At 41.4% G+C, this 21,001-nt stretch overlaps 1 protein-coding gene across 1 annotated transcript in view; it reads right to left on the reverse strand.

Annotated features, from left to right (window-relative positions):
* Window positions 1-21,001, reverse strand: part of BICC1 (BicC family RNA binding protein 1) — a 1,908,684-nt gene that overhangs the window by 311,633 nt on the left and 1,576,050 nt on the right. The window contains exon 19 of the mRNA XM_044056407.1: window positions 12,537-12,687. Within this exon, the coding sequence (XP_043912342.1) occupies window positions 12,537-12,687 (151 nt within the window). The remainder of the gene's footprint in view (window positions 1-12,536; window positions 12,688-21,001) is intronic.

The raw sequence follows: 21,001 nt of genomic DNA on the forward strand, positions 1-21,001 counted from the left end.
CTTCTAGACCTAAAACTCGAACCATGCCTAGGAAACCGACACCCAGACCGCATGGTCAGGCCTCTATGCCTAAAAAAACAAATAAGAATGGCTGAAGACCTTATTACAGCTCTGCATTTATCCTTGTTTTCCTCCTACCTAGTTATATCTCACTCCCTGCCCTGTTTTTCCTTCCCCTCCACCACTCTGTCCCGCTTGCTCCCATTACCAATCAGACTAGAATATGAATATTCCCCTCTAGCCTCCACTGCCTGTCGCTGAATCTTGTAGCCTACTCTAGTCTGTACCTCCCCCTGTCTGTCACTCTCCTCCCCTTACTACCTTTACTTCCTTTCCGACCAATTAAATATACCCAATCCTAAGAGGCGCCATCTTTAATTCCTTGTCTTACTCTTGGCTGCTGTGCGTCCTGGCCTCTAGCGTTCTTAACTACTGTAAGTAATCGCTCTGTACTGCTGTTTATCATTTATCTGCATTTCACCTGTAACAGTGTAGGATATATTATCAGCAAATTGTTATTTTGTTCAAACTGTTACCACGAGTGGACTGGTATATTCATCGCCGTACTCTACTACCTACTTAAGTGTTTTATATATGAACTGATATGTGCTGACTTATCTACTGGCTCTGCTTATTTCACATGCTGGATTATGGTATTTATTTAAACAGTCAACGCCAAGTTTGTCTTGTGTCTAGTGGCTTTAACATCACTTGCATATTATCTTACTACTGTATTTGCTCTAATTGCCACCTTATGTGTACTTGATTACATATATGCCGTAAACGGCTATATGCTTATGCGAGGTACACATGGAGCTGATGAATGCTGACTTACTTACCTGCATGAAGTCCCAAATATACACTCTAGAATATCTGACATTCTCTCTCTAAGACCACCTGTATGAATAACCTACTCAATTTTTGGGCATAAAGTCGTTTATTGAAACGATACTATGCTAAGGTGATACATACTAAATCAATCTATTGGATTTGTTGCTTGAGCTGTCATAGCATTGTACAGGCACAGCTCCATCTCCCACTCGATATTTCCTACAAATCAGCCCTAGAATATTTTCATGTTTTTGAGTTTTCTGCTTTATTTATTACTTCATGGAGGTGCCTCCCTATTCCATATATATATTCATGGCTTAAGAATTATTTAGTATCTCCTTGGGTTTCCTAATAGTGATGCTGAAACCATGTAGTGTTTTACTTTCTCAGTACTTTCTTGTTAGAATCTAATCGACCTTGCTAAACTGTGTATGTGCATACTATCCCGTACTGCCACATTTGTGTGTGTGTGTGAGTCCGTATAGTTTGGACATTTCATACAAGACATTTAATTTGCATTTATTCATCCACCCATAACATTTTACAGCTAATACACTACCCATATTAGCTACAGTTAACCCAAGTTGTGCATTTGTTTCTTAGTTCACAAGCTCCTACTGTACTGCTATTCTAATTGATTAATATAACCTAAAGGCTCATTTTATGGACTTCTCTATGACATTGATTGCTTATTTGATTTTTAAGTGAATTTGTCTCATATTTTTATCTAATACCTTTATTTTTGCCATAACTGTTTACTCCCTGTGTTCTTTACTACTTTGTCTTCTCTCTCCCTTTGTGTATCCAGCAAGTTAACCTGCCTGTCCTGAATTAGGGTTGGAGAACCTGCCCTGCCTGACAACCGCAAATCATTAATTCAAAACTAATACCCGCTGTTTCTTCCTAAGTTAAGGAATAGAGGCTAACTTCTCCCTGAACACATCCCCTCAAGAATACAAGAAAGTATATTTTTGCTGTATGCTAAGCTATTTGCTTAAAACTATAGGTGTTAAAAGTACCCTTCCCTGCCAGGATAGCCAGCAGCCATACTCCTCTCTCCTTCTCTGCCTTCATCTCTTCCCCTCCAGTAGCCTCTGCATTTGACTGCACTATTTCCCTCCCTTATTCCTAGACACCCTTATCCCCTCCAAGAGCTATTGTATCAATATAGTTTTTGCCCACTAGATGGCACCCTTCTCCAGACCTTACTATCTTTGTTCATTTAACCTACTGCTTCAAATTTAAATTTCTCAGGAAACTATTTTTCCTTAACTAGTTTATTGAAGTCTCACTCTACCCCTCCAATTTCTCAATAACTTACATAGTTACCCTACCTCCTCATACTACCATTTCAGTCCACTACCCCCTTAACCTTCTTCTACCTAAACTTACCTTCAGCAGTCAGCATTTCACTGATTGTTTTCACAGGATTTGTTTTCTTTTATAATTCACTTGGCTCTTCCCTCTCAGTTCATCCTGCGGACTCAATCCGCTCCCCCTGCCCTACCCCCCAATTCCCACCCCCATTACATATAGCCTTATACCTCTCTAGCCACTCCTACCTCCCCATCTTCCAATCCTATCCCACAACTCATTAAGGTACTCCACCTTACTATATCCCTCCTCCCACTTCTTCATTTATTCACTATCCAATCCCATCCCACAACTAATCTTAGACATTCCATCTTACTATTCCCCTCCCTCTTCATTTTCAACTCCTAAATACTTACTCTCCTCCCTCAACTTCTTCAGCATAATGCCTATTTCTCTTATATCAACTCATCTCAAACCCCTACTCGTGTTCTTAATTCTGCCTTTCCTTTTCCTTCCTTATATCCTGCCTATGAACATCTTAGTTACTCTAACTTCCAGCAGGCCACAAAAGATAGTTCCCTGCCAGCCTCATCAGTCACCTTAAAACACAGCAACATCACATCTACAAATTACTATCTCCTCCCAAAGTACCACAGAGTCATCCACATTAACTATAAACACCAACAATTTAAAAGAGCACATAACATATTGAATCTTTAGTCTAATTCACACATATAGACTGCACCTTCACCTCCTACTCGATGGTGACATCCATCCTAATCCTGGCCCCACCATTAATAGTCCTGCTAACCAAGAAAGACCTTCTCCCTCTTCTGTTCACACCCCTACAAGGCCTGCAAACTCCCTCTTCATAGCTCAGTTAAATATACGAAGTGTCAATAATAAAGTGACTGATCTTCATGCCCTGCTGGATGTACATGACTGACCTTCTGTGCCTAACCGAAACATGGTTAAAACCAACAACCCAAGATTATGAAATCACCCCTTCAGGATACAGTATGTTAAGAAGGGATCGCCCTTAACAAAAAGGGCAGGGGTGCAGCCTTATTATACAAAGCAGGCCTCCAAGTTACATAATTGGATATTCACCCACCTTCTGACAGCAATACTGAAATTCTTATCACTAAGCTACAATTAAATACTTGTAAGTCCATCTACATTATATGCTCATATCTTCCTCCAGATAACATCATCCCCTTGAAAATATCCTTAGCTGGCTGTCCACCAACTATCCACAAGAAACCATTCTCCTAGGCGACTTCAATATAGACTGGAATACATGCAACTCCAATAATCCATCTAACCACATTAACCTACATGGCTTCTCCCAAATAATCACCTCACTTACTCGTATACATAAACCTACCAAAGAAACCACCCTAGACTGGATCCTTATAAAAACTTTACCCACAACATATATGGCAGACATCCTCCCATCTGATATCAGTGATCACTCTCTAATTTATATAATTCGATGAAAGAATAATCATCCCAGCCCCATAACTTTTAGAACTATTCGCTACAATAAACATTTTAACCCAGAACACTTCCAGAATTAACTGAATGTATGCAACTGGTCACCCTTAAAACATGTACAACTAGACGAAGCAGTGGCATACTTCAACAGTAAGTTCCTTGAAATCTTGGACTACCATGTCCCTTCTTCATACTCTTTTTAGGAACAGTACCAAAACTGGTCCATGGCTCAAAGGAATCTAAGCAAAAGATTCTACTAAGAAACAAACTTTGGGCCAAATGGCGTACCTCTAAAGACCCATCTGATAATCTAAAATTTAAACAGCTTAGAAACTCGACTAAATCATCAATACTTCAGGACAAAAAAAACTTATTTCAGCTTCAACAATCCAATCAACAAAGTCCACAGAAATTTTGGTCAGGTATCAACCGACTCTTACATCCAGGCAACTCAAACACCTATCCCATCTGGAGGTACCCAAGACACTGCCAAACAAATTGCTGACTCCTTCAATGACTTCTTTACTGAAGCTATCCAGTCTCTTGCTAACTCTCTACCCCTTATATCCTCTAACCTGCCTTCATCCTTAACCTGCCTTCATCCTTAAACAACTTACCACTCACTTTCCAACTACAACCTGTGCCTACATCCCTTATCTGTACCCTCCTTCAAAAACTTAAACCCTCTACTCCCTCTGCTGACTGTTTACCTGCTAAATATCTTCACATAGCAGTTAAAGTTATTGCCTACCCTATCTCTATCCTAATCAATAGAACCATTACTGATGGAACCATCCCAACCATCTGGAAAATCTCTCATATAATCCCCTACACAAAGGTGGTAACTCAATAGAACTTTCCAACTTTCGTCCGATTGCCCTACTCTCTCCCATAGCTAAAATTATGGGAAAATGTATACACTGGCAGCTTCTAGACCACCACCTCCAAAATAACCTTTTAGCTAACTCCCAACATGGCTTTCGACCTTTCCATAGCACCACTACTGCCCTCCTATCATTTACTGATCTTATTAACAAAAACCGTAACAATAACACCCTGTCCTCTGGTTTCTTTATAGATCTTTCAAAAGCATTTGACATGGTTAACCATCAACACTACTGAATATACTTAAGTCCCTTTCACTCGATATTCAAGCACTACAGTGGTTCAAGTCCTACTTAAACAGGCAGTGCTTTGGGACAACACACTATCCTCCCCCCTTCCTGTCTCCCTTGGTGTACCCCAAGGTTCCATTTTGGGCCCTCTTCTACTCTCTGTCTTTATAAATGATCTATTAGTATCCCCCATGCTATATCCACACAATATGCAGATGACTCCACATTAATATCCTCAGCTACAGGTCCTTCAGAATTGCAGTCTTTTGTAGAGGAATGTTTTTTACAGCATTGTCTCCTCCTTAACCCTAAAAAGACTAAACTACTGCTGTATACTTCCACTCAAAAGTCCGCCCCACTTCAATATTAAATCTAAAAATGGTACAGTTATATCCCCTGATACCAACACTAAACTCTTAGGAGTGACCATCAACCATAACCTTAACTATGATACTCACATCAATACCACAATAAAATCAGTTAACCCAAAACTAGGTTCACTCTACAGAATTAAACCCTTCCTTACTCCCAGTGCCAGAACTACCATCGCCCACACCCACCTCATCTCTACACTCTTTTATGCATCTCCTATATATACAAACCTATCTAAAAGCAACCTCAACAAGCTGGCAATCTCTTACAATAACATTGCCAGATTTGCTACCAGCTCCCCATTTAGAACCCACCACTGCCTAAATCTGAATCAACTGGGTTGGCTGGAATTGCAAACAAAATCAAATTCTTTTTCACCAACTGGTTATTACCCATAAAATCCTGAATCATCCAGGTAACATACCAATTCTCACAAGTCTAATTAGCCCATATAAAAATCTTACAAACCTACGCTCTGCAAACACACTACTCAACTACCCAAAAACCTAACAATAAAGCAGGAGAATCCCTTTTCTCTAACACTGTGTGGAAAAGCTGGAACCTACTTCCTGGTGAACTCACATCTCTTTCTTCTACTTCACTATTTAAAAAGAAACTCAAGTCATACCTTACAAATCCACTGGCTAAGTCCCTGTACCAACCCCAACTAAAACTGCTCTTACTGTTAATCCTAGGCTAGTCGCACTTACATCTCTCTTCATAGTCACTTTTATGCCCCTACCTCTGTTGTTGACTTATTGTAACTAGGAACAACTGAAATAGCCATATTTCTGCCTTATCTATAGTCACTACCCTTTAATTATTTCAATCCTATTAACTAGTCTGTTCTCCTGTTCCTGCTTATTACTTTGCTCTGTTATCGTCTTCTACTCTGCTTTGGTATCTGTTCCTGCTTATTACTTTGCTTTGGTATCTTTCACACTTTTCTAAATACTCTATTTTCTTCTTCTCACAGTCTTAGAAGAAAAATAAAAAAAAAGGATTATCTTATATGTTCTTCTCTATTTTTATCTAACATGTATGCTAATCTACTGTTAATGTCTTACAAGTATCTTGTACTAGCAGTTCAATGGTCTGTTTTGTGCATGTCTTTTTGTGGAGCGTTTCTCCCAGGGCCTCTACTGAAAATGGACATTTATCCAGTTATACTAGCCCAGTCAACAAATGTAAAATAAATAAATTAATAAATAAATAAATAAATAAATATTACTTTAATCAGGGGAAGCCAACCTTCCCCCTCTGAGAGACCTAGGACTGAATTTGCTTATGATACTTCTGACCAGAATTCTGAACTTTGTCTCCTCTGATGAACAGGATTTACCCTCATCTACCTATGAGGATTCTGATGCAGAGGACTCTATTCCCTCTGCTTCTTCCCCAGAGGATTTTTCTTTTGGTGAAACCTTGCATACTCTTACGGAGCATTTTCACTGGGAAAGCCAGGATTACTCTGATTCTAAAAAGAGGCTTAGAGATTTCTTACTCATGCCCCAACACAGGTCAATGCTGGACATTGTTGACTATGCCTTTTCGGAATCTAGCTTGGCCTCTGACTCTACCTCCTGCTCCCAGAAAACTTGATAAATATTTCAGGGTTCCTGATTCTTACAAGTTCCTTTTTAAAAATCCTACTGCTAATCCTGAGACCATTTCACAGGGACCCAATGGCATTAAGGCTACTACTGCCATAAATCCTAGCCCTCTGATAGAGATTCCATGGCCCTGGATAGATGGGGTAAGAAGGTATATACCTCTGCAACCTTGGACATCAGGGCCTTAAATTGCCAGTTTCCTTTGTTAAAGTATCAGCAACATATTACTGGGTTGCTTAAACAGAAAATGATGTTGATTCCTGATTGTGCTGAAAATAAGAATTTACAGGACTTAATGCATTCTGCTGAACAGGTTGGAAAACATACTTTGCAATGTGGTTTTGATTCATAGAGGCATCTTGCAGGGCTGCTGTCACCAGGTCTGTACTTAGAAGGCATGCCTGGCTTAAGGAGCAGTCTTTGCCAGATCATGTTAAAACTAAATTGCTGGATGCTCCCTTAAATCAGGACCACCTGTTTGGCGACAAAGCAGAAGTTGTTCTTAAAAAGACGGAGGAAAAAGCTAAATCTATGCAAACTGTTAAAGCTTTCTTACAAGTGCAGCCTCTTAGATTTAATAGGAACTGGCCCTCAAAAAATTGGTCCTTTCCTGCCTCTTCCAGGCCTTCTCAGTTCAAACCCAGAACCAGCAGAACACCCAGGCTCCAGTCAAAGGGTACATACAGGACTAAGCAGTGGGGGGCTCCCACTTCCAAATCAGGGAGTAGTAAGACTCCCCCCTATGGTAAGCTGTCTCAATGACTTAACTTTAAAACTTCCAATCACTTCTCAACTGACTGCTCCTTTAGGGAGAAAGATTGCGCTGAAAGCAAAAAACTGGGAATTCATTACCCAGGGCAAATGGGTTTTAAACATAGTTTCCCAAGGAAACAGATTTCACTTCCACACGTTACAAACCCTAAACGGTTGGCCAGATCTACCCCCCCATATCAGTGGACAGAGGCTCAAAAGCAAGTACTCTCTCAAGATTAAAGGCTATTCAGATTGTACCAGAAGAGGAAAAGGGACAAGGTTTCTACCCAAGACTATTCCTGGTACCCAGAAAAGACAACTCATGGCGTCCTATCCTGGACCTGTCTATCCTAAACACCTTTTTGGTGATTCCAAAATTCAAGATGCTAACTCTTCAACAGTTGCTTCCCATGATAGGCAAAGATGCCTGGTTGGCAATACTGGATATAAAGAAAGCCTACCTGCACATCCCAATCGGGGAATCTTGCAGAAAATACCTATGCTTCAAAGCAGGCTACATGCACTATCAGTTCTCTGCATTGCCCTTTGGCTTATCTACTGCACCCAGGGTATTCACAAAGTGCCTAGCTCCAGTCATTTCATTTTGCAGGCAAAGAAATATTCAAATATACCCATACCTGGACGATTGTCTAATTCAGGCAGAAAGCCAGGACATACGTCTGAATATGGCATTTGTGCAAAAGGTGTTAACTTGTCTGGGATATACCATAAACGAAAAGAAATCACAGCTGGTACCCTGTCAACAAATTATATTCCTGGGAGCAAGCTTGAACACAACTTCCCAGATGGCTTTCCTCATGCCATAGAAACAAATTCTTTTGACAACTTACTTCAAACTAGTGCCACAAAAACCCTGCTATCTGCAAGGCAAATACTGCAAGCCTTGGGGTTCATGGCCTCATGCATTCTACTAATTCCATATGCAAGACTACATATGAGGAAACTACAATGGTATCTAAAAAGTCTATGGTGTCAACATTCTCAGGATCTAGAAGCAATGCTCATACCTTGCCTATGGTTAGAATTCCTTTGGTGGGCAGAGGCCTGCCACCAAAACAAGGGACTACCATTCACTCTACCCCCTGCCACCCAAACCCTAACAGACTCATCAGACTATGCATGGGGGGCTCATCTGGCAGGAAAATGCATTCAGGGCAAATGGAACCCGAGTCAAATGCACCTGCATATCAATCAAAAAGAAATGTTAGCTTTACAGAATGCTCTAACAACCTTCAAGGACCACATTTTTGCAGGTCAATTAATGGTAAAGACAGACAACACCACTGTTATGTGGTACATAAACAAGCAGGGGGGTACCCATTCTTATCCCCTCTGCAGACAAGCCATGTCTCAGTGGAACACAGCCTTGAGCTACCAAGTTCATATCTACAGGCTCAATTCCTGCCAGGAAAACTAAACACACTGGCAGACGAACTAAGCAAAAATCTCATGGACCCACACGAGTGGAAACTGGAACCAAAGAATTTCAACATGTTGAACAACAAATGTGGGATCCCAGATATAGACCTGTTTGCCTACCCCCAGAACTACCAATTGGACAAATTCTGCACAAGGACCCCCCATAAACAAGCTTGGAAAGTGGATGCTCTGTCCTTCAGCTGGAAAAATCTATCAGTTTATGCCTTTCCACCTCTGCCTCTCCTCTCCAAAGTACTACTAAAGATTAAACAGGACAAAACAAGGATGACACTGATTGCACCAGACTAGCCACACCAACACTGGTACCCCCTCTTGCTCAGTGTGTCACAGCTGGCCCCATGGCACCTACCTCAGACCCCTAACCCTGCTGTCTCAGCAGGAGAGCCAGATTCTGCACACCCAACTTCAAACCCTGAACCAGGCAGCCTGGCTAATTACCTAATCTCTCCATTACCATCCCTCAGTAAACAAGTGTTGGATGTCATTTTGGAGGCAAGGAGGCCTAGTACTAGAAAAACTTATGCTGAAAAATGGAAACGATTCTGTGCCTGGAACCAAACTCAAGGGATGGCCACAGCAGCGCCCAATTTACCTCAGATTCTTCAATACTTAAGTGAGATGGTTCACAAGGGCCTTTCCTTTTCCATCAAAATTCACGCCTCAGCCATTTCAGCTCATTACAACACAGAACCACCCCCTCTTTTCTTACCCACTGCTCAAACAGTTCCTCAGAGGGGCCAAAAACTTAAGACCAGCCAGGAGAGCCTCAACTCCAGCCTGGGACCTTAATTTTGTATTGGAAATACTCACTCTTCCTCCTTTTGCGCCAGCTGCAACTGCAGATTTAAACTTCCTTTCTTGGAAAACAGCTTTCCTTTAGGCAATCACTTCAGCAAGAAGGGTATCTGAATTACAGACCCTTATGGCAGTGGAGCCTTTCATCATCTTTCATACGGACAGGGTGTCCCTCAGGACCAATCCCTCTTTCATGCCCAAGGTGGTATCCAATGTGGCTCTTAATCAGTCCATTCATTTGCCAACCTTCTTTTTTAATCCACAGAACAAAGGGGAATTGATACTGCACTCCCTAGATGTGCAAAGACAACTTAGATTTTACTTGGACAAGACTAAACCTCAAAGGAAATCTGAACAACTGCTGGTGGCATTTGCTGCAGGGACAGAGGGGAAGGCTATTTCAAAGCAAACCATTTCTAAATGGATAGGCCAGGCATTCATTTCTGCTATAAGCACCACAGAAAACCTATCCCACAGGGATTAGACCCCATTCAACCAGGGCTGCATCTGCCTCTACAGCCTCTCTCAGATATGTCCCTTACCAGAGACATTCTAGAAGCTGCTACCTGGAGTTCTGTACATACTTTCACCAAGTATTACCATTTGCCAATTTTCTCTAAATCCAGAGCTGGCTTTGCCACTGCAGTCTTGCAGGGCCTTATAGCTGGTCCTAATGCTATCCAATTTCCTCCTCCCATCCTTAGCTTTGGGAATCTACCCAAATGTGATGACTGCAACAGTGAAACAAAGAGCATAGTACAGTTGTGTACACTTACCATAAATGTAGATGTTCAAGTGTATTCACTGTTGCAGTCCTGGTTACCCTCCCTCTAGCCCCCTGACTTCTTTTGGCTATACCTCTTTCTCCTTTACTATACCTAAAAGGTTTTTGGTGTATTTGCTTTTTTGTTGGAGGCATAACCTTGTATATTTATATTTAATTGCTTCCCACTAAGGGGGGCACCTGACATCTGGGGCAAGAAAAACTGATGTAATGGCATCAGCTGCATGCTTTATACCCCTGACTACCTGACGTCACTGAAGATGAGACAGAAACTGATGCAGGACCCAAGACTTTGATAATCAGGCCAACTGAGGGCTACTGCAAGCAGATAACCCAAATGTGATGACTGCAACAGTGAATGCACTCGAACATCTACATTTAAGGTAAGTGTACACAACTGTACTTTTCTTTACTCCCTTTTTAAAATCCCACCCCTAACAGGTTCATCACTTTCAGTATCATTTAGATATGTTGCAAAACCAATTAAGTGATTGTCTGCATGTCTGAAAGGCCTGCCACTAAGACAGTACAGGCAAATATTTACCTGAAAAAAACAAATGATTTACTTGTAAATGCAGGTATTCTTCATTTAGTTAATTTATGTTTTCTAATTAGATTTTAGATTGCCTTAACACAGCCTACAAATTTAAGCCCTTAACATTGTGCTTTTCTAAAACAACCTTTTGCATCACATCGTCAATGAGCTGTAGGATAAACGCAGTCCATAAAAGCAAGTCTCTTAGAGATGAAGCCCTGACAATATTAAGTGATTAACTTCACATTCTGTTTCTCTTACTCACATTATTATGATGAAAGACTAGTCCCCTTTCTGTCTCACTTCTGTTAACTAAGATCTGTTGTAGGAGAAGAGCCTGGATTTTTTTTTATTGCAAACCAGTGAGTACACCAATTCTACAAATGCAGTCCTTCCTACTCCAGAGCTTTTATGGACAATGTACATTTTAAATAGGAAAAAATACTGACCATACCCTCTCAACTGTCCCCAATTTTCAGGGAGGTCCCCGATTTTTACTCAAATTTTAGCCCTATCCCTCTTAATCCCTCCTAAAAATTGGTGACCTTTGGAGAAAAGGTGGTCAATTATGCTTAATAAATAATGACAATAATTGAAGTTATACCCTTCATTTACATCAAAAATGAATATTAATTCATATGTTCTCATTCTGACAGTGTCTCAGATTAATAGTTCTAATATTTTAAAAGTGTCCCTGATTATTTCTGGATTTGTACCCGATTCTGCTAAGATTTGTCCTTGACTGGTTGAGAGCTATGCTACTGACTGAAATGACAAGATTACGCAAGCAACCCATTTAGCCAACCAACCATGATAAACATGAAACAGCTTTTTAAAATTCAAATTCTATCAAACCTCACTGCATAAATTAAACAGTGTACGCAGTGGTATATGTGACACAGACCTGCGTACACCCTTGGATCCATGCTGGGACTCCTACTACTATAAAACTTCTCTGACTTGCAAACTCCATTTCCTTATCACAAATTACTTTTTTTATCAAAAAATTTGAATGCTAGAGTCAAAAAGTTTCTATAAAATAAGAATTTCTAAGTTTCTAATAGTGTTAATTTTTTATACTACATGCTAAGATTTGCAATTTGAACTTCAACAAATAACTCAGTGGAAACTTGCAACCACTGAGAAATATATTGATTGCTTCATGCAGTTTCTAAAGTATGCCACACAGAATTCAGAAAATCTGTAGCTCATTACTATCCTTTCCATACACTCTTTATGTGCATAACATACATATCAAGTGTTCTCTCACTTGTCCTATCGTATCTAAAGCTTATAAAAGAATGGGATTAAATGGCAGGCCAGTTCCACGCTTGCTTTAGACATGATTTGTAAACTCTCCTCCCTCAATACGATTATGAAATAGGCTTTGCAAGAGTTACCTGGCTGAACAGACTTCCACCTTGGAAGTTTTTTTCACGGATGACATTTTGGAGAAAGGTACTTGCCTGCATATTTGAATAAGTTGTCTGAGGAGCGAGGAGGTTCTGCTGAGCTGCTGCTCTCTCTGCTGCTCGTTCACTTCCAGGTGCCTTTTTATCAGCTACTGGTGACTCTGAGGAACTAAGTTCAGAATCTGACAACAACCTGTCTGACGTGCTATAAAACAAAAGCACATGCATTAATACATTTTCTAGTACCTCCTGTATACAGAGACATACAGCTGCAACACTGAATTTATCAAGCACCATTATTCACTATATCTTGAATCTGCAATACAGCCGACTTCCATTAATATTTTCAAACACTAAATGCATTACTTGTTGCTACAGAACTTCAGTCTTTCGGCTTTTCCCAGTTAGGGGTCGCCACAGTGGAACTCCGGTCCATTAATGATTGGCAGTGGATTTTTACGGTGCTGAGTTGCCAGCCTGATGCCCAACCTTCAAAGAAGGAACACCCATTCATGCACGCACCTACCTGCATGTCTTTAGATGTCACTTGACTGCGGGGAGGACATGCAGACTCCACACAGAAGGCGCTCCAGCTGAGAATCGAACTGGAGAACCTCTTGCAAGTTAAATGTTTTTTTTATAATGGAAGACAAATAGTTCATAACAGTACACAAAGTTTCATGCTCTAGAGACAAGAATGACTTTGTTGTTGCCTACTGGTGCTGAAGTTGTCTCATCAAAACAGTGATTATAACCACACCAGACATCTATGCAGCAGAATCTCTCCAAAGAGCACTTTTACATTTTAGAAAACAGATCATAGGGTACAGGTTTAGGCTTTTTTTTTAATGCCACTGACATGTTGTTGAATCACAATAAAAGAAATTGCTAACACTACAGGCTTCAGTATTTCACTTTGCAGGGATGGTGTTCTCAAAAGACTATGTCAATCAAAACTGCATTAGTCATTAGTGTGCAAGTGACCCAGTTACAAATGATAGAGGTATATTTTGCAGTAAAGTATGCACATCTGAGTGAAACATTTAATATGTTAAATCCATGCAGAATTTGTGTAGAAGTGAAAAAAATAAATAAATACTGCCAAGCACGAATAAAATCTTATCAATGTACATAGCACTTTCATCTCTCATTCAGAATACTACACTAGACAATGCTCACATTTTAACATGTCACATGCCCAAACTACCTAATCAGTTTAATTCTACACAATATTTACCAGCTGTTTATCAGGAAAATAAATTGTAAAATGTTTAGAGAGAGTTAATTCACAAATATATATATATATATATATGTATATACATATATATATATATATATACATATATATATATATATATACATATATATATATATATATATATATTAGATATAAAACAAAGTAATTTCAATAGTCCAGGTTTCAAGATTCCTTTAATATTAATGCTACTACTAACCATTTAAACATGGACACTTCCTCTCTGTTGAGTCCTGGGGGCTATTGTAGAATATTGTAATGTGATAAACTGAGAGGCTGCCAGCCCAGCTAGATAGAATTTTGTAAATAATTCTGTCATTGTAAATATTACTATGATCCACAGGCTCGTTTCACAAATGTAAGAAAACTGTGTTATGTGCTGAGCTTTAAAAATGTAACCACAGTGCACCCTGCTGGAAGAAAGCAGAAATGTCTATAAACGCAATGCCTATGTAAAAAGTTATGCACTCACCATAACGTTCCATGTTTGCTGTCCATCTCACCTTCCCTCTTGCTGGCTGGATTCGTAACCAATCATCGGTTCTGACCTGGCCTTTTCTTAAGCTCGAGAGCTTCCATTGACTGGAGGCTATACCCTGTCCCATCATGCCTAGGGAAGATAACCTAGATCTTGTTTGCAATTACTAAGCTGAATAGAAATCATAAACATATATTTAAGGTATGTTTACAGACATATGCCCCGCAAGACAAAGAAGGGAATCAAAGAACATGAGTTCCACATCCAGTAAAGAATTCTAGATCCTCCAGGAGCAAAGGATGGGGAAAGGAGGGTGGGATGCAACAATGAAAGCGAGATGGACAACAAACATGGAACGTTATGGTGAGTACATAACTTCTTTATGTTTTGTCCTATCTCGCCTTCATTCTTGCTGGTTGGGACAGCGTCCCTAGCACCTTCTTTCTTGGGTGGCTCAAGGGAATAAACTCTTCATAACAGTGGATCCAAAGGAAGCCCTGTGCCAGGAGGCCACATATACTTTGTAATAAGGGATAAAGGTATGAGGTTTAACCCATGTCACTGCAGCAAAAATTAAATCCATAGGTAACCTAGCCTGAAAAGTAGTCGAGGTTGTGATAACTCTTGAGTGACCCTTAATTTTTCCAAGTAGTCTATTTTGAGAAGTGTACGAATAGGTAATAGTATCAGTAAGCCATTTTGACAGAGTGACCTTTGATATAAGAGCACCCTTCTTTTTATCTGAGAAGGATATGAATAATTGATAAGATTTCCTGAATTCCTTTCTTCTGTGTAAGTAGAAATATAGCTGCCTGTGTACATCCAATTAGTGAAGTTTATATTCTGCCTTGTTGCCCGAGTTTGGGAAGAAAACAGGTAGGTCAATGGATTGATTCAAGTTAGTCTCAGAACAAGCTTTGGGTAGAAAGGATGGATTGGTTCTAAAGGAGACTACCTTTATGGAAAACTAGGTAGGGATGGCATATAGATAATGCTTGAAGTTCTGATACCCTCCCAGCTGACGTGATGGCCACCAAAAAGACTTGTTTTCCAAGTTAGGAACTTTAGATGACAAGAAGCTGGTTCATATGGTGGAAGGATTAAGTTGGATAATACTAGATTGAGGTCCCAAGGAACTGGTGGGTCTTTTACTGGAGACCTTGGTAAAAAGGTACCGCTCAGAAATGCCTTGCATAGTCTGAGAGACATTATTTTTGACCCCATATCTCCTATGTGGTAGTTGGATATGGAGGCTAGTTGAACTCGTATGGTAGCTACTGCTGCATCTTCATTAAAAAGTTCTGACAAGAAGTCCAAGATGGATGTTACGGGGGCTGTGAAAGGATCAATATGACTGGTGGAAGCTCAACAAGAGAACCTTTTCCACTTGCTAGCAAAGTTTCCTAGTTGTGGTCTTATGGGATGAAACCAAGATGTATTTTACAGCAGGGGATACATCCGGGAGCCTTGGCTAAGATTGGAAGTGAAGCAGCCAAGCTGTCAATTTGAGGGTTTGGATCGAGGGATGGAGTGTCCCTGACAGATGCGTTAAGAGGTCTGGCACTGGGTCCAGAATCCATGGCTCCTCTTGTAGATGGGGCCAAAGGAAGGGGAACCAAATTTAATAAGGCCAGTATGGGGCGATGAGTACTAACCTGCATCTCAAGGAATTGGCTTTCTGGAGAACTTTTGGGATTTATGGGAATGGAGGAAAGGCATAAAGAAGACCCGGGGGCCAATCTTGTACAACTGCATCCCTTGGTGACTTCCCCAGATGGGGGAATCAGGGCAAAGTAGCTGCTGCATTTAGTGTTCATGGAAATGGCAAAGAGGTTGCAGCACGGCTGGCCCCACTTGCGAAAAATCTGTTTCTCAATTTCCTGCTTCAGGGACCACTCGTGAAGCATTAGAATAGCTCTGCTTAACTTGTCCGCTACCACGTGGGATTTCTCCAGGATATGCATTGCTAAAAGTATTGAAAGTGTTGGGAAGGGACTGCCCATTGCCATACTCTGAGCCTCTCGACACAGGGGTAAGATCTGGTTCCACCTTGTTTGTTTATAAATGACACGATCGACATGTTAAAAAGAAAATACTGGTGATGCAAAAGTAAAATCACCAACAGCTTTAATAAGACAAAATAACAGGTACACAAACTGACTTAGCGCTTTCACCCAACTAGGGCATCTTCAGAGTCAGTTAATGAAATGTTAACAGATCTTTATAAATAAAATTCAAACACTGTAACCATTGAGCATTAAAATACAATGTCAATTGTCCTGAGCGTTAACTCTTGCTGGCGCAACAAAACTTCACTTTTCAAAAAGTTCACCACACATACAACACAGAAATTTAACAATGTGCAATGTATCTCAAAATCTCCTTCCTTAAAAAAAATCCCTTGTGTTTATTTATTGCAAAATTACAACTTTTCAAATATATAAAGCTTTGTGCTTTAATATACATGCCAAAGATAAGGTGTCATTAATGCCAGGCCATGTGCTGGCTTCTAGTCTAATTTGCCATAAGCATTCTCTAACTTCAAGCATGTTTTTATAATCTCCACCAAAGTCTTTAGTGTATTATCTATCAATGACAAAAAATATAAATTTCTTAAACTTCATACAGTCCTTACTATGGGTAAATAAAGAATTAGTTGACTTTTTATTTTTTATGTCCCTGGTGTGTTCCAGTATCCTTTGTCTTATTTTTCTTGTGGTCATTCCAACGTAAAACGCTGGGCAGAATAAACAAGTAGCCATATATGATCATTTTCGTGTTGCAATTACAATAACCTGGACACATCAGGGACCTTTTGTAGTTACCAATTTGTACATAAGGACTGTCATTAATATATTTGCAGGCTTTGCAATTTCCACATTTAGCCATCCTAGCAGGTTTTTGACTAATGGGTTTAGGCATTTTCTCCAGAAATTCCTTGATGTTTATACCCCTGCTGTTTATAAATTTTGGGCCATCCCCTAAAATATTTAACATATCTGTAGAAAATATGTTATGCCATCCTGATTCAATAACTTCCTTCACCTTACCAGACATGGTGTACTGCAAAACCATGCCTGTCTGGATGTCATTGTGTTTATGTTGATGTCCAGAGACCTTTCCTTTATCTCTTGAATTATCTAGTAAAATCGGTTTAAAGTCTGTTCCCCTTCTTTGAATAATGTTGTGTTTAGTTGACAATAGTAAGTCCGTGGGGTAACCTCTTTCTGCAAATAAACCAGTGTCTCAACTTCTTCTAAGAATGTACTATCCTCACTTACTATACGAGATGCTCTAATCATCTGGCCTTTTACTACATTTTTCTTAACATAGTGTGGGTGACAGCTCTCGTAATGTAAGAAGGTGTTACTATATGTCTTTTTCCTAAATAGACTTGATTCTAAGGTTGTCCGTCTGGACTGCAATCGTTCCTAGTGGAAGGGAGTTCTGGAATGCCTGCAACGCCAACAGCACTGCTCACATCTCTAGGACATTGATATGCAAGTGGTATTCGCATTCCTGCCAAGTTCCTTGGACAGTATTTCCCACATAATGCCACCCCCACCCTATCTGGGAAGTGTCCGTGGTCACTGTGACTACTGGTTGTGGGAGAGTGAACGGTCTGCCAAGAACTACCTGGTTGGATTGAAGCCACCAACTCGGGTCCCTCTTGCAGTAATGATAATCTTGTGGGACATGGGTAACTCCTGCATGGACCATTGAGCAAAAAGTAACCACTGGAGGAATGTATAAAAACATGCAAGAGGTATCAGAGTTACAGCTGCCACCATGGTACCTAAAACTTTTAGGACAATCTTTACCTGTACTTTCTTTTTTGTAAGCAGATTGGACATGATGACGTAGCTTTTGTACCCTGTCTTGAGGAAGTTTTGCTACCATGTCTTTTGTATTTAGGTCTTCTCCTATGACTATAATATGTTGCGATGGCAACAAGGCAGATTTTACAAAATTTATCGTAATACCCAGCTATGAACAAAGGTGAATATTAGTGTCACTTGCTTTGATTAGTAGATGCTCAGTGGTGGCGGTTAGGAGCCAGCCGTTCAGGTATGGAAACGCCTGGAATCCTAGTAGTCTCAAGTGAGGCGTGACCACTACCGTGCATTTGGTGAACACTCTGGGGGCTGTAGTGAGACCAAAGGGCAGAGCTTAAAACTGATAATGACTGTCCCCCAGCCAAAAGCGTAGGTGATTCCTGGATTACCTGTCCATTTTTATGTGGTAGTACGCATGCTGGAGATCTATTGAGCACATCCAATTATCTTTTCCCAAAAAGGGAAGTATTCACTGTGTCACCATCCGAACTTTGATTTCTTTACAGACTTGTTTAGTCTGCCAAGATCCAAAATGGGCCTCCAGTCCCCCGTCTTTTTTGGAACTAAAAAGAACCTAGAGTAAGTTCCGCATCCAATTTGGTCTGCGGGGATATTTTGGATGAGATTCTTTTTCTAGCAACCTTTTAACTTCTAGATTTGCCTGATTCCTCTGTCTAGGTGGAACGTCTGGGAATGTTCTTTTTTTTAAGGGAGGGGAGGAAAAGGGTATGCTGTAACCTCTGGATATTATCGTTTGTACCCATTTGTCTTGTGTAATATTTAGCCCAGCATTTGGATACAGTGATAACTGACCCCCGACTGCCTCCAGAGGTGGACAGGCAGGCCCTCCTTTCAGGAGCTCTGGAAGGGCCTACCACAGAACGCATCTCCCTTGCCCTGGTTTTGTGGACCCCCTCTGCTGCAAGGTCGGCATCTTCCATTATTGTTTCCCCCGCTGCCCCTGGGGGAAGAATCACCACGTGCATCTGGAAAAACTCTTTGGGACTTATGGAACCACATCTTTCCCCCCTTTTGGCCCTTGGGATAAGGCCTGCTGGGGGGGACATACTCCCACAGCAGGAGGAGTCTTGCCTTCCTGCTCTCACCTGGTCAAAGTTTCTTTAACTTTTGGGCCGAACAAAGACAAGCCATCAAAAGGGGAGTTAATAAAGGAAGACTTGAAGGGCTCTGCCAACTCGCATAGGCGCATACAGGAGTGTCTCCTTAGGGAAATTCCTGTACTCGCTGCCCTACTCGCTCCATCGGCCACATAAGATATAAGCTGCATGGAGGAGTTGACTACAGAGTTTAAGGTAGCAAGCTGAGTGGTCACCTTGTCTGAAACTCCAGCAGCTGCAGAACCTTGGAGGGTATCACCTAACTCCTTCAGGAGATCCCTCTTAAGTCTAGTGAAATGATTCAAATAGTTCAAGCGACCTGAGTGCAAACCACCATAGCATCTACTGGACACCTTTGGACAAAAATTCCTTGTCAGAGGAGCAGTAATGAATTTGTTGGGCCTCCTTGGAATGGGTTCCCCAGATTCTGGAGAGCCCCACTCCTTTCGACTAACTACGTAAAGGAGCAGGTCGAAAGGCACAGTCACCCGAGAGGTGGAGGTGCGAGACCCGGATGCCTCCAGGTACACGGACTCATCCTCAGAAGGGTTGATAGACTTCCAGTCACCTCTCTGTTTAAGGATCTCTAGAATGTCTGCAAAGGAGGCATCCTCAAAGAGTGACCGTGGGGACCCTTCTGAATCATCTAGATCAGTGTCTGAAGTGACAGACTCATTGGAGTCAAGGTGTTTCCTTTTACATGCTCTCTGCTGAGGGACCTCTCTAAAGGGTTACTTTGGGGGGGGGGTTCAGAAGAGACTGTTTTGCCCACTGGGGCATAGAGTCTCTACATCTAGGAGGGAGGGATGGTAGAGAGGCAGACTCCAGCACCTCTGGAGGAAGAGTGCTTGGATCCAAGAGTGGAGCCATCTGGGGCTACAGCAATCTCTCCTCATGACCTCAAAAGCACCACAACCCCATTCAGAGGGAGTTACCAGCTCCAAAGAACCAGGAGACTGCCCTTGAACCAAGGTTGTAGACTCCCAGGCCGATGAAGGTGCCGAGCTGACCCACGCTGAGGCCCCTAGAGGTAGATTCGTATCAGACAGCTGCCTGACCCAACCCTCCTCTCCAGACTCGACGGGGGGTAGGCTCCTAGACTCCATTAGACGATGGCACCAAGGATGTCAGAGGGAAGTCGGGACTGAAGATCCTGGATCAGGTCTCGGCCCCGATGGTTCCACTACTATGAAATCCAAGCAGTCCAGCTCCAAAGCCACTGGGGTCAGAGGAGGAACTGGCACGGGGGTAGTGACTGTTGTCAGAGCAGACTCCAGTCTGGGAGGGCTCAAGGATCTTGGCCGGCGATGGTATCCATAGTAACCGCTTGACCACCCGGTCCATGTAGTCATCAGATAGGCTCCTGGAGGATTGAGAGGATGGAGCCGAGGATTTGGTTGACTGCAGTGTGTGTGAATGTAGTACTGATGAGACCGGTTCTGACTACAGCACTCTATTGGCTCCAAAATAACCAGTAGAGCCGAATAGACAGATTTTTTTCGGGCCCGAAGGCCTTTGGGTCCGTGGATGACTCTCTTGCCTGCTTCTTCACTGGTTCAGATACTGATGCTGAGGAAGAAGTTATTTTTGAAGATTTGTCTGATTTTGGTGATTGAGACTGTGATGGTTTAGAGGAAATCTGTTTCCCTTCAATTGCCTCAGAACAAGAAACTGAGTACACCCCTAACAATGAGTTTATTTTTCCTCTCAAGTAAAACTCTGGAGCTAAATGCGTGACAAAATGCACACAATTCCTGCAGATGGACAGCGCCCAAACAGTACACGCAGCTGGTGTGTCCATCTGTTAAGGACATTTTCTGGCTACATCGGTC

This window comes from Protopterus annectens, chromosome 14.part0 (genome assembly GCF_019279795.1).
Source record: "Protopterus annectens isolate FY-2018-M chromosome 14.part0, PAN1.0, whole genome shotgun sequence".
NCBI lineage: Eukaryota > Metazoa > Chordata > Ceratodontiformes > Protopteridae > Protopterus > Protopterus annectens.